Source organism: Myotis myotis, unplaced genomic scaffold (genome assembly GCF_014108235.1).
Source record: "Myotis myotis isolate mMyoMyo1 unplaced genomic scaffold, mMyoMyo1.p scaffold_m19_p_1, whole genome shotgun sequence".
NCBI lineage: Eukaryota > Metazoa > Chordata > Mammalia > Chiroptera > Vespertilionidae > Myotis > Myotis myotis.
In genome coordinates, this window is record NW_023416313.1 from 215,757,758 (window position 1) to 215,772,377 (window position 14,620).

General features: G+C 42.8%; 1 protein-coding gene across 4 annotated transcripts in view; it reads right to left on the reverse strand.

Moving 5' to 3' along the window:
• The window catches only part of NRDE2 (NRDE-2, necessary for RNA interference, domain containing), a 38,431-nt gene extending 28,559 nt beyond the window's left edge, over positions 1 to 9,872 (reverse strand). For all 4 annotated transcript variants that reach the window (XR_004968464.1, XM_036315342.1, XM_036315332.1 and 1 more), the window contains exons 1-2: positions 9,732 to 9,872; positions 1,180 to 1,288 (exon numbers count right to left, since the gene is read on the reverse strand). Coding sequence is in view for 3 of the 4 variants with exons in the window: in XM_036315342.1 (XP_036171235.1) it covers positions 1,180 to 1,288; positions 9,732 to 9,795 (173 nt within the window). In the remaining variant the exon portion in view is untranslated. The remainder of the gene's footprint in view (positions 1 to 1,179; positions 1,289 to 9,731) is intronic.
• Positions 9,873 to 14,620: the final 4,748 nt, after the last annotated feature.

Here is a 14,620-nt window from a genome sequence, read left to right on the forward strand (position 1 = left end):
CGCAATCAAGGTACATGCCCTTGACCGGAATCGAACCTGGGACCCTTCAGTCCGCAGGCCGACGCTCTATCCACTGGGCCAAACTGGTTAGGGCAAGGTTTATTTTCTTCATCATTACTGAAATATCTACAAACAACTCCCTCTCATGTATCAACTACTCTCAACTTTCAATGGCTTCTTCCGCTTTGGGAGAACATGGTTTCCGGGGGTTCATCGTATTAATGGACCATCTAATCTATATTGGCGGGCGAGTGAGCTCATTTCTCAATTCAATGATCTACAACAATATTCTTTCAAAGCTGGGTAGAGATGTGTACCATTTTGCTTTTCCCAACGTTTTCATGAGATTTCTCCTATGCTATTGTGGAGGTCTAGAAGGAGGTACCCCGAAGGAGTGCCTCAGTGATATGCAGATTGCTTTGAGCTAAAGGCAATTTTAGCTTCAGGCTCAAGAGAAACTTCTCCTCCCTCCCCGATTCCTTAACTACCTAGAAAAAGCTGAATTAGAGACCCTGGCCCATAAGAGATTGTCATAGCTTCTTCTGACCTACCTATAGGTCAGGAAACTTCTATTTTACTATCCTGCAATGAGCTTCTGAAGGCACCTCACCTCACCCCTCATTCAGGATGTCTCCCTTTCTATCTCTGAACCTCCCATGCATGCGGGGTCTCTTCCTCTCTCCTGTATGTGGGGTTCCCGTGCACACTATATTAAATTCTATTTTCTCTTGTCAATCTACCTCCTGTTGAAATATTATTTTGCTAGCCAAAAAGAGCCAGAGGAAAGAAAGGAAAAACTTCCCCCTTCCCCACATTATATTATGCAAGCGCCTTCTATTTTTACAAAAATGTTGAAAATGCAACTGAAGAAATAGCTGAATTCTATGTTTATCAATATTCTAAAGGTTACTAATGAGGTTAGTAAATAAGAGTCACAGTGATGCCATTTCCCTCATGGGCTAATTACTGGCAGTAACTGTGTCACGCAGTTGCCACTGCAATGCAAAGGGGGAAAGGAATAAGAGTGAGGTAAGGGAAAATAGTCAAAGGTCGCCTCATTACTCTCAGTGAGAGCTTTACTTAGCTCTTCTGTCATAGGGTTTTCTAAGGAGGCTCATTCAGGCTAAGCCATGGGTGGTCACTGACAAAGACTCAAACTCCATCTCCCAAAAGTACTACCTCGTCAGTGGTGATCCTTCAGAAACAAGGGCTGCGGCCTCTTCAGTTTGTTGGCTCAGAGTTGTGACGGTTTCAACACAAAAGCTTGGGTTGCTCAGCCAATCTAATTCTGCACACGCAAAAGAGAGAAAAGACCAATGAAACGAGCTCAGTATAATTTCTAAGGCAGGAAATCCATCTTACCAGCTCACATCCTCATTCACAGCCAATGTCAGCCAGACACTTAGAATAGTCCACAGAAGCGGAAGGTAATCCATGAAATTTTTATTTCACAGGGCATGGGGCTGAAATCCTCTGTGATACGAGGCAAAAGCCATGTAACAAGTGTGGCCTAAAAGGCAACCAGGCTTTATGCATTCCATCCACTCTACTGAGCAGGAAAGCCTCGTAAGCATTAGTTTTTAATGACCTCAAATTTGATCTAGGCAATTCCAAAAAGTTAAAAAATCAAGTCATGCATAAAAGCCCGCCATACTTACCTTGTCACAGAAGAGTAAGACTCTTTTCTTTAAAAGAGTACTCTAATGTTCTATCTGAGTTAGCATAAACCTGTCCTTATAACAAACACTCCTCTGAAAATAGAAACACAAGGGTGGCTCAGTTGGTTGGAGTATCATCCATCCCATACACCAAAAAGTTGTGGGTGTGGTCCCCAGTCAGGGCACATATGAGAGGCAACTGATCAGGTGAAGATGTAAAAACATACACACACAGGTGTCAACTTTTCTAACTAAAGTTAAAATGATATAAGATACTAACAATGACTGTCCTGGCCAGTGTGGCTCAGTTGGCTGGAGTGTCATCCCAAGCACCAAAAAGTGGCGAGTTCAGTTCCCAGTAGGGCCAGTGTGGGAGGCAACCAACCGATTGATGTTTCTCTCTCTCCCTCTCTCCCTTCCTCTCTGTAAAATCAACAAATAAAAATAAATAGTAACAATGATTATTTATTAATAACAGATTAAATGTCTGAAACAATTTTTCTGCTTACTCATTAATTTCTAACTCTTCTACAATGAACTATTTATAAATTACTTATTTTCTAACTTTTAGGTGTCTCAGCTATGAAGGAAAGTAAGAAAATCATAGGTCGGGAGAAGGAAGGGGACCCAACGAGGGGTTTATATTTGTCCTACTTTGCTTTAGGATGGGTGGTCAGGGCATATTCTTAGGCTGAAAAGATGGGTGCAGTTAGAATAGAAAAGGGAAATTAGATTTTTAACAGTTGTACTGGCATATTATTTATATACCATAAGGTTTAACCTTATAAAATGTACAATTCAGTGGGATTTAGAATATGGTGTAATATCACTATAAAATAATTTTAGGACATTCCATCATCCCAAAGAAACCCCATACCTGTTAACAGCTACTCTCCACCACCCACCTCCTACTCTCCCACCCCAACTCCAGTCCTAGGTAACCACTTATCATTTTTCTCTACATACTTGCCTATTTTGGACTTTTAATATAAACAAGATCATACAACACATGGTCTTTTGTAACTGGCTTCTCTCACTTGACATGTTTTCAAGATTCATCCATGCTACAGCATGTACCACTACTTTATTCCTTTTTACTGCCGAATAATATTTTATGGATTATACCACATTTTATCTATTCATCAGTTAATGGATACTTGGGTTGTGTCCACTTTGGGGCTATGATGAATATCGCTGCCATAAACATTCATGTGCAGGTTTTTATATGAACGCATGCTTTCATTTCTCCTGGGCTGATGTCTAGGAGCAGAATTGCTAGGTAATTCATGCTTGGCATTATAAGAAACTACCAAGCTGTTTTCCAAACTGGCTGCACCACTTTACATTCCCACTAACAATGTATGAGGATTCCAACTTCTCCGCATCCTTGCCAACTTGCTACTGTCTTTTATATTACAGTCATCTGAGTGGTGTGATATTTTCTCATTGTAGTTTTGATTTCCACTTCCCTGATGATTACTGATATTGAGCAACTTCTCATGTGTTCATTGTCATTCATACTGGACTAGAAATAGCTATTCATTGCCCATTTCTTAATTGGATTGCCTTTTTATTATTGAGTTATAAGAGTTCTTTACATATTTTGTATTCTAGTCCCTGGTGACAAGTATTTGTTTTCTTCACTGCTATACCCCAGCACTGGACCCAGTGCCTGGCATTCGGTAGTAGGAGTTTAATAAATATTTGTGAAAAACAGGAAAGGAAGGAAGGAAAATTCCTCAGGAGGAGAGGTACGTTAAAAAGCACAGGAAAGGGGGAAAGAAAGAGGGATTCTAATTAAGTGCCTACAGTAGGCCAAGCATCAGGGTAAGCACTGTACATCTTTACCTGTTAATCCTCTATGGGATGATGATCTCTGCTATACAGCAGAGGAAACTAAGGCTCAAAGGGACTAAGTCATTTATAAAGTCAGACCCAGTAAGTGCTAAACAACCGTGCACACAATCTTTTTTCTACTGTCTCCTTGTTCCTTCTGAGGTTGGTTCCCTTCCCTTGGGCCTAATTTCCGGCAAGAGGCATGTGAAAATAGTTCCGGTTGCTTGCTGAGATGACAATTATTTCCACAACAACTGGATTCTAGAGTGAACAGAGGGAAAGAAAAGCGGGGAGAGATGGAAAAAACATGCAAGGAGAGGTGCTCTCGAACAATTCCAGGGTATTTTTACATAAAGATTCTAGATGGTGACAACAGCTTGGAGGAAAGGTAAACAAATACAATGTCAAAAAACACAGTGTGCCTCTCCAAAGTCCTTCAGAAGGTTCAAGAAGGAGTTTTTAAGGGTGCAATTAAGGCATATGGGATCATGGGGGTGGGGGGAGAGTGCGGAGAGAGAGTATAAAGAACTAACAACTCTTGGGTTTTGAACTCAAATAATCACTGGCCCTCTGTGTGACCTTCATTTCAAATGATCTTTTGTCAGTGTAAACCAAGCATGTAAAACTCACGGCCCACGGGCCGCATGTAGCCCACAATGAATATTTTTGCGGCCCAGCCAATATAACGGTATGTAAGAATCATTTTAATAAAAATTTCATAACTTAATTTTTATAATATCCTATTATACATAATTATTAATAACAAACTACAACGTTCGCTAATGACTGATGACTAGAATCATGTTGCATTCATTTCCCTTCCGTGCCTTCCGCGCAGGCACACCATTTCTCTCCACTAATACTAGCAGCGAATATTTTAGCAGCCGAGTGCCACGTCATTGGTCTTGGACTGACTTGTTCAGTGTGCGCAACAGGAAGTATTTCGCTTTTGGAGAACAAGAAAAAGAGGTTTATTTACCTTACGCTTATTAATTTGTGCAGTTATTCAGTGTCTGGTAATGTTCAAGAAAAAATATTAATTTTTATTAAAATGTTCTACTATTTTATGTTAACGATGACTCATTTATTTCAGCCCTTTGTATTCACATGTCTCTATTGAAATAAACCTACGTTCCATGAAAATTGAAGCTCTTGATTTTTTGCGGCCACATAAACTTAAACCTTGTTTATTTGGCCTGTGTTGTTAGCCTTTGAGTTTGACATGCTTGTTCTAAACTAAAGGTCAACAACTCACACCCCTATAGGGTCCAGGTTAGTAACGATTACTGTGACATTATAGGGAGTGACAATAGAAAAAAGACAAAACAAAAATATTTTGCCAGCCAAACAAATACACCAACTGGTTTCCAGCTTCCCTCTTCTTCCTCCAACTCCTTTCTTCCCAAACTAAAAGCAACATGAGGGCAGAAGCCATAACCACTCACTCCTGTATTCCCAACTCCCAGCACAAAGTAACTGGACTCATAAGTATTTGTCCCATAATGAATGAATAAAGATCTGAACCATATCTTTTCATCTTGTATCCCAGCACCTAATTTACTGAACAAATGGAAGAGATTTTTTAAAAGTATGCCATTAGGTGGGTATAAAGTACAACTATTATAACTCTTCCAGACTTCACTGTAAATAGAGATTTAATAAGTTAAAGAGCCGAAACCGGTTTGGCTCAGTGGATAGAGCATCGGCCTGCGGACTGAAAGGTCCCAGGTTCGATTCCGGTCAAGGGCATGTACCTGGGTTGCGGGCACATCCCCAGTAGGAGATGTGCAGGAGGCAGCTGATCAATGTTTCTAACTCTCTATCTCTCTCCCTTCCTCTCTGTAAAAAATCAATAAAATATATTTAAAAAAAATAATAATAATAAGTTAAAGAATAGCGTGCTGAATACTTACTATGTGCCGGGCACAGTTCTCGGCTTTGGGGGGTACAGTGGTGAACAAGTTAGGCCAGGCCTCTGCTCCTATAGTGCTTATACTTAATCATAACCTTATACTTAACATAAATTCTGAATCACAACTGGATAAAGTATCCAATTCTATACCCATTCCCCATCCTATTATAACCAAATAGCATTGATTACTAGTTTGTTTAAGTGAACTCAGGTGAAGGCCACACCTCCAGGGATGGTAATTCAAAAGACATTTCTAGGGCTCATTGCATAAATAAATTAGCATATGTATTAAGGAAGGGGTTCCTTTAAAAAGAATGAGCCAAGCTCTTCATTTTGATCAAAACCCTTACTTTGTGACAAAGAATCTGACAGCACAAACATTCCTACAAAAAGCACTAGAAAACGTGGCTCAAAACTACACCTAAAAATGGTGAGCCCTGGCTGGTTTGGTAGAGCCTCGGCCTCTGGACTAATGGGTCCCAGGTTCGATTCCAGTCAGAGGCACATGCCTGGGTTGCGGGCTCGATCCCCAGTGGGGGGTGTGCATGAGGCAGCCAATCAGTGATTCTCTCTCATCATTGATGTTTCTATCTCTCTCTCCCCCTCTCCTTTCCTCTCTGAAATCAATAAAAATATTTTTTAAAGTGGTGATTAAAGAGAACCTAGGCAAAGATAGCTCTTACATGAAGTAAACCTACAATTTGAAAACACCCAGACCCACAGATAATGTATAAACAACCAAAACCAGAGCATGTTAATATCATAGTGTGGTTTCTAACACAAGTTCTGGAGTCAGAAGAACCTGTGTTCAAATACTGGCTTTATTATTTATTAGTTGTACAACACTGAATAAAAGAATCTGAGTCTCTTTCATTCAGCACTTTTTTTTACTGAGAGCCAGGCACTGTTCTAGATGCTAGGAATGCAAAACCAATAGGACAAACCCAACATGACCCTCAGGGAGCTGACACACTGGCAGTCATTGTATGCAATGGGACAAACGCCAAAATAGAGAAAACACTCAGCATAAAATCAGAGCACATACTTAGGTCCCCCTCATCCAAACTAGATATGGATCAGAGAAGACTGCCTGGAAGAGCATCTCTAAAGCAGCGGTTCTCAACCTGAGGGTCGCGACCCCTTTGGGGGTCGAACGACCCTTTCACAGGGGTCGCCCAAGACCATCAGAAAACACATATATAATTACATATTGTTTTTGTGATTAATCACTATGCTTTCATTATGTTCAATTTATAACAATGGAAATACATCCTGCATATCAGATATTTACATTACGATTCATAACAGTAGCAAAATTACAGTTATGAAGTAGCAGCGAAAATAATTTTATGGTTGGGGGTCACCACAACATGAGGAACTGTATTAAAGGGTCGTGGCATTAGGAAGGTTGAGAACCACTGACCTAAAGGATGATAAGGACTTGGGCAAATATGCTCCCAAGAAACACCGAGGCAGAGGACGCGGCTTATACTATACTTCAGGTTGTCCCAATAGTGTTGAGGAAAGTTCTTCATAAAATAACTGAGCTAACAAATATGGGAGGGATGCTAAAATTAGAAAATAACCATTTTGTAACCCCAACGAAATAATAGAGCTAAGCAATAATCATAAATGGCTGCAAAGATTATTAGGTGAAGACTGACAGTGGAAAGTTTATAAAGGGAGTGTTGCTCTTGTCATTTATCTTAGCCAGTATTTATTGGACATCTCGGTATCCTGCATGGATAATGTTTGTAAAATACTATATTTTAAAAATATAGTGGATGAGTCCGGTTGTCCAGGAACCCACTGATGGATCTTAACATCACTAAGGGAGAGAAAACTAGACAGCAGATCTTCCTGATCTGATTCAACACTGAGTGCAGAGCATCTCCAATGAGCTATTTTCAACTAAAAAAAAATTATGCCTGAATCTAATTAACTCTCTAGATCTAATTACCAGTTTACAGGAAACACTGGGAGAAGCATATTAAATGACACCAGGAGGATTTGGTGGAAAATATGTATGGGACAAACAATCCAGTTTCCACAACAAATCACAGTGGAAAACGGAGGGGAGGAAGAAACTTTTATACTTAAAAGGCACTGAGAGACACACTCACAAAATGCAACGTTGTATCTTTTTTGGATCCCGACTTAAACAAACGAACTATAAAAGGCCATTTTTGAGACAAACTGGGAAGTCTGAACATTGACTGACAATGAGATGACATTAATTTCATTGAGTAATACGTTGTTTAAATTTTTAAAAATACAGTACTTTACAAACAACACTTTTACAAACATTATCCATGCAGGATACCCAGACGTCCAATAAGTACTAGTTAAAAGACAAGAGCAACACTCCCCTTATGAACCTTCCACGTCACCCTTCCATAATAAAAGGATAAGCCCTTGGCCTGTTACCCAAGTCACTACCTTCCCTCATCACCAGTCCCAACCATATTTCCCAAGGCTCCTATATTTCCTCTATATTTCCAGACAAACTGGACTATTTGCAGTTCTCTGCACAGGTCTCATGCTCCCCTTCCTGCATGCCTTCGAAGGCTCTGAAATGCCCTTCCACTAACTCTATTTGTCTAAACCCCACCCTCTTGAAGACCCGCCTCTAAAGTTAGCTCCTACATAAAGCCTTATATGAAGCTCCCATGAGAAGTCATTATTCCTATAGTTAACCTATCCTATACAATGGGGCCTTGACTTACGAGTTAAATTCGTTCGGTAATGGAGCTCGTAACTCAAATTACTCGTATGTCAAATCAAAAAGTGAACAAGTGATGCTGGGCTGATGTTGTGGCATTCACTGTGACGTTCGCTGCGTCAACTAGCGGTGGGGTATCTGAAGCTGGCTCGTAACCCGAATTTTAGCTTGCAACTCAAAGCAAAAAATCAGCCAAGAGATGGCTCGTATCTCGAAGAGCTCGTTAGTTGGGACACTTGTAAGTCAAGGCCCCACTGTATAATAAAACCCTTATATGCAAATCCACCAGTGGCTATGACACGCACTGACCACCAGGGGGCAGATGCTCAATGCAGGAGCTTCCCCTTGGTGGTCAGTGCGCTCCCACAGGGGGAGCTCTGCTCAGCCAGAAACCAGGCTCAAGGCTGGAGAGGCTCCTGCCACCGCTGCTGAGCCTCTCCCACCTCCACTGCAGGCCTCCAGTCAGTCAGGAGCGAGGGGTCCCAGACGGCACAGGCCGGGCTGAGGGGCTCCCCGAGTGCACGAATTGCATGCATCAGGCCTCTAGTGACATCTATAACATCCTGCCTTGTACTGCTATTTCTTTGTTAAGCACCTACTACTGTTCTCTACATTCAGCAAATATGTAGTGAACATCTACTCTATTTTTGACCCTTGCTAGGGGCTAAGTGTGCTACAGTGGACAGACACTGTCCTGGCCACATGGAGTTTAGAATCAGTAAAGGATGATCAAAATTACACTAATTATATGAGAAATTACAATTATTGTATTACCAGAATATAGATGTCAGAGCCATCTGAGAGGATGTAAGAGGTATCAGATACAACTGGACTCCGCCACATTAAGCGCATGACTTAGAATTCCTGTACGTTACAATTCCCTGTAGGCATACCTCCTATTCCCTTTACTGTGCTTCACAGGTGTTGCATTTTTTACGAATGGAAGACCCTCCACCAACAAGAATACAACTCGCTTAACTGCGGGGTAGTCTGGAACCAAACTCTCAACATCTCGGAGGCATGCCTGTCAGTGCCTCAATTTTTAACACTGCAGACCTCCAGGAGACGGTTAAGGCTGACATACTACATGGTAGGCCATCACCTGGCACACAGTAGGCTCTCAAAAAATAAATGTTACGTCTATTCCCAGCCGCTGTGCCTGTCGGGAGAGAAACAGTTTGACTGGGCTTGGGGTCCTCATGCCCCAGCTCTCGGCCTGCCTAAAGCCATGAACCCAATCAGCGTTTCAGGAATAAGTACAACAGGAGGAGGGCACCAGAACACCCAGCATTTGCGCCAGGAGTTTCCTTGACGCGTGGGGCACCATTATCACCACTTTATAGGCGAAGTAACTGAGGCTCAGAGGAAGAATGACTTTATGGAAGTCCCAGCTCCAGGGTCCCTCCGAGGTCTTTCTCCTTCCGTAACTCTAGGACTCGCGCGCCGAAGGAGCCGGGACCCAGACAGGGGCCCTTCCCAGGAGGCTTTGCAGCGCCGCGGGGAACTCTGGGACACAGGTGGACCAACAAATCCAAAGCCAGGGGGCGGAGGAACTACGTCTTAAGCCCGCCGAGTGTCTTCTTCGTCCCTTCTGTGCGCTTACCTTTCCTGGCGCTCCCGCTATCGGGAGCCTCACTAACGCCCGCAAAGGCCGGGAACAGCGCCATGGTCGCAGGCCGCACCGCCGTTCCCGGCTACATAAATGGCGCCTGGCGAGCGGACGCCGGTAGTGAGGCCATCGTGGTCGCGGTGCACTCTGGGAAGTGTGGTTTTCCTGGCGCTCACTCAGGCGGGGCGGGAAGGGAAGGGAAGGGGCGGGGCTGGCAGGGCGGGGCCACTCCCGGTAATTTGGATACCAGCAAGTTTCCGTGAGAATCGTTAAAAAGGCGGAGACTGAGACTTGGAATTGTTCGGAGCGGGAAATGCTAGGAAGTTAGGATTGCAATTCCACCCCTGAACTTCACACCATCACTTACTAACCGGGTTAAGTTAATCAAACTCTCTAAGCTCTAGTTTCCTTGTCTGCAAAAAGTTTAGAAAACTGAATGAGCATATAGGTAAGGTACTTAATTAACATTGTCCCTGAAAAGCACTTAAAAATTAGCTATTATGTGAGTTGTGACTGCAAGTCCAACGGAAAGCCATGTGGGATATCCAAATTTCAATAAGTTTACCATGTTAAATATCTTAGAAATAGCAAAAAAGAATGCAAGGTCATATCAAGTTCAAGTCTTTGCTAGTTAGAAAATACATTTACCCACCTATGAAGGATGCTTGACTAAAAGACAAAAAACAAAAAAAAACAAAAAAAAAACAACTAATCAAGCCTGCTAGAAATATAGGGGATTTTTTTTTTTTTTTAAAAAAAGACAATTTAAAGACATCATACCACCTAGACTCAATCAACCAAATCCAGAATATGGGAAATTATAGAAAACAACCCAGTTTCTTCAACAAATCAATGGCACAAGGGGATGGAAGATTGCAATAGATGAAAAGACTTTGGAGACCAAATGCAATACAGTATATGGCCTCATTATTATTCTGATTGGACAAATTGTAAAAAGACCTTTTTTAGGCAAGTGGAGAAATAAGAGGTGAATAAGAGTATTAGATGACATCTAGTAATTCTTAATTCTAGACAAACTACTGGCACTAAGGTTCCTTTTAAAAGTTTTAATATGTTAGAGATACTCTATTATTTGCAGGTGAAAATAGATAAATGAAAATACATTTTTTGGATCCCTGAGAGTTCGAAGATCTTTAGAGTTAGAGAGGAAATGAATTAGGAACCAAAAGATGCAAATCTAATCAAGGAATGGACAGACTCTTGCTGCCCCCAAATGAGCACTGTGTGATCCCAAGATGAGTACCCATCAAGCCTCAAAGGCTTCTACAGAGTATTTTCCAAAGGGACTTAGTAGGGCAGTAGTGGTGGTAAACCCTGCATGTCTGCAACTATAAAACTCAGGTCCTACCAAAATCTCTGCTGTTACCTCAATTAATTGGGGCAGCATCTCCCTCCCTCAGCAGATCAGCTCTGGTTACTGGGATGGTGACAGTCTTCCCCAGGGCTTCATATCTTCCCACTTCAGGAAAATAACTAATAGACAAGGTTTAGGAGAATCAAAACCATAGTTTCTGTAGTAAGAAGAAATCTGGATACATTAGATATTTTCTGTACTACAAATGTGTGTAAGAATTTGGCTTGAGATACTCCCTTATGAGAACAATTTAAAGTGTATGGTTGAGTAACTGAAATAGACTCCTGATTTTAAGTTGAAAGCTTATGAAGCCTAAGCAGAGTTTCAGAACATCTAAAAAAATTCAAAGTTTACCACATTTGGCCCTGGCTTGTGTGGCTCAGTTGGTTGGGAATCGTCCCATACACCAAAAGGTTGTGGGTTCAATTCCCAGTCAGGCACATGCCCAGGCTGTGAGTTCGATCCCCAATAAAGGGTGTGCAGGAGGCAACCAATTGATGTTCTGCTCTCACAACAATGTTTCTCTTTCTCCCTCTCTCTAAAAATCAATAAAATTACTTTTTAAAGAATAATAAAGTTTACCTAATTTGTGAGTATAATTGGGACTTTATAAAAATTAATACTTGAAAAAGATTGATATATTGTCAGGTGGTAACTGAAGTACCTGAAAAGGAAAGAAAATGTATTCAATATATAACTTTATATGAAATGTATAAATTCCAGCAGAGGTCAGCAAACATTTTCTTAACGGGTCAGGTAGTAAATATGTTAAGCTTTGCGGGCCAGAAGCTCTCTGTCACAACTATTCAGTTGTGCCATTTATTGGGAAAGCAGCCATCTACACTAATAAAAGAGGAAAATGGTAATTGGCGTACGGCGATACCCTTTTCATTGGCTAATCAGGGCTATATGCAAATTAACTGCCAACTAAGATTGGCAGTTAACTGCCAACTAAGATTGGCAGTTAACTGCCAACAAGATGGCGGCTAATTTGCATATGTAGGCACAATGCAGGGAGGCGAAAGGGAAAGCAGGAAGAAGCCCCCTGCCACTGACAGTGATCGGAAACCCAGGGGGGAGCTAAGAGCTGGGGGGCAGGGCAAAGGCGGCCCCAGGCCGCCTTTGCCCTGCCCCCCAGCCATGATCGGAGAATCAGGCGCCTTTGCCGCCCTGGCCAGTGATAGCAGGAAGTAGGGGTGGAGCCAGCGATGGGAGCTGGGCACAGTCGAAGCTGGCAGTCCCAGGAGCTAGGGGTCCCTTGCCTGGGCCTAAAGCGAAGCCCATGATCGCGGCGCCCCCCGCTGCCACTGCAGGTCCCCGCTGCCCGGGCCGACGCCGGACGCCTAGGCCAGAGGCGTTAGGCCTGGGCAGGGGCGGAGCCTGCAACCACGGGGAGCTAGGGGTCCCCTGCCCAGGCCTGACACCTCTGCCGGAGGCCTCAGGCCTGGTCAAGGGGCCGACCCGGTGATTGGTGATCGGAGGGTGATGAGGGTCAACTCCTCTGGCCGAGGCATCAGGCCTGGGTGGGGGGCAGAGCCGGGGACTGGGGGGATATGATGGTCCCCTTGCCCAGGCCTGAAGCCTGGGTCAGAGGCGTCAGGCTTGGGCGGGGGGTGGAGCAAGCGATCAGAGGGAGATGGGGGTCCCCTGCCCAGGCATGATTCCTGGGCCAGAGGCCTGGGCGGGGGCCAGAGCCAGTGATCGGGGGGAGATGGCGGTCCCCTGTCCAAGCCTGACACCTCTGGCGGAGGCGTCAGGCCTGGGCAAGGGGCCGATCAGGAGATCGGAGGGTGATGGGGGTCAACGCCTGAGGGCTCCCAGTATGTGAGAGGGGGCAGGCTGGGCTGAGGGACACTCTCCCCCCCACCCCACACACCCAGTGCACGAATTTCGTGCACCGGGCCCCTAGTTCTATATAATAAAAGCCTAATATGCTAAGTGTCCAGTCATCTGGTCGGCCATTCAAGCAATCAAAGCATAATATGCTAATGATATGCTACGGCAGCTCAACTGCTTATTATGATGTGCACTGACCACCAGGGGGCAGACACTCCAACAGGTAGGTGAGCTTGCTTCTGGGGTTTGGCCAATTGGGACTGAGTGAGATGGGCTGGATATGCCCTGGAGCCCTCCCGTGGTCCCTCCCCAGCTGGCCAACCTCCTGAGTCCCTCCCTGGCCCCAATCATGCACCGGTGGGGTCCCTCAGACTGGCCTGCACCCTCTCGCAATCCAGGCTGAGGGTCTCCCCACCCCCGAGTGCACGAATTTCATGCACCAGGGCTCTAGTAGATAATAAATATATAAATGAATGGACATGGCTGAGTTCTAATAAAAAGTTATTTATAAAAACAAGTAGCAAGCCCTAGGCTATAGTTTGCCAACCCCAAAGGGCCTTCTATTAAACTGGGCAGCCTTTATAAATTGAAACAAACAGTATTCAAGACCCCTTGAAATTATTGCTAAATTTTATAGACTTAAAATTTTAAGCAGAACTTGAACATTTAAGGACATCGTTCTTCAATTAAAACATTTATTATTACATAGCCAACTAGTTTTGCTGTTAAAATTTTATTTTTTATTGTTAAAATTTTATAGGCATTATAGTGGTGTTGTGGTTATATGTTTCTTAAAGAGTCCATACTTTTTTAGAAGTACATACTAAAATATTTGCAGGGGAAAAGGTATGATGCCTAGGATTTGCTTCAAATACGGGAGGGAGTTCATGGGTGGAGGTATGGTTGAAACAAGGTTGACCATAAATTAGTAATGTTGAAGCTAGGTAATGTGTTCATGGGGGTTCATACATTATTTGGAACTTTTTTGTTAGGTATGTTTAAATGTTCCATAATACAGAAATTTTAGACTAAAAAGTTTTAAGTTTTTTAAAGCATAACAATAAATAGGAACAAACTACTGATACAACAACATGAACGAATCTCAAAATCTGTATAATCTGGACCAAAAAAAAAAAAAAAAGCCAGACACAAAAGAGTGCTTACTGTATGAATCTATTTCTATAAAATTCTAGAAAATGCAAATAAAAATGTAGTGACAGGAAGCAGATCAGTGGTTTCCTGGCTCCGGGAGCAGAGGCGGGGAGCCGCTCTTTGAGGTGATGGAAATGTTTGTTATCTTGATTGTAGTGGTTGTGGTTTCATGGCTGTGTAACCACCTGGTTTTTTAAAAGCTTGAAAACACACTAAGGTTTTGAATTTGTTGTTTTAATAAACGGAACACCAATCTTTTAAACCAGGGATCTGGAAAGGCCGACATGGTAAATATTTTAGACTTAGCAGGACATAAGATCTCTGTGGCAACTACACTGATATTTGAATTTCATACAGTTTTCACATGTCTCAAAATATTACTCGCTTGCTCCATTTTTTCCGACATTTATAAATGTAAAAACGATTTTTAAGTCATGAGCCATACAAATTGGAGTGGGCAGATTTGACCCAGGCCATAGTTTGCTGGACTCCTACAAACTTTTTGCCATTAGACAAAACT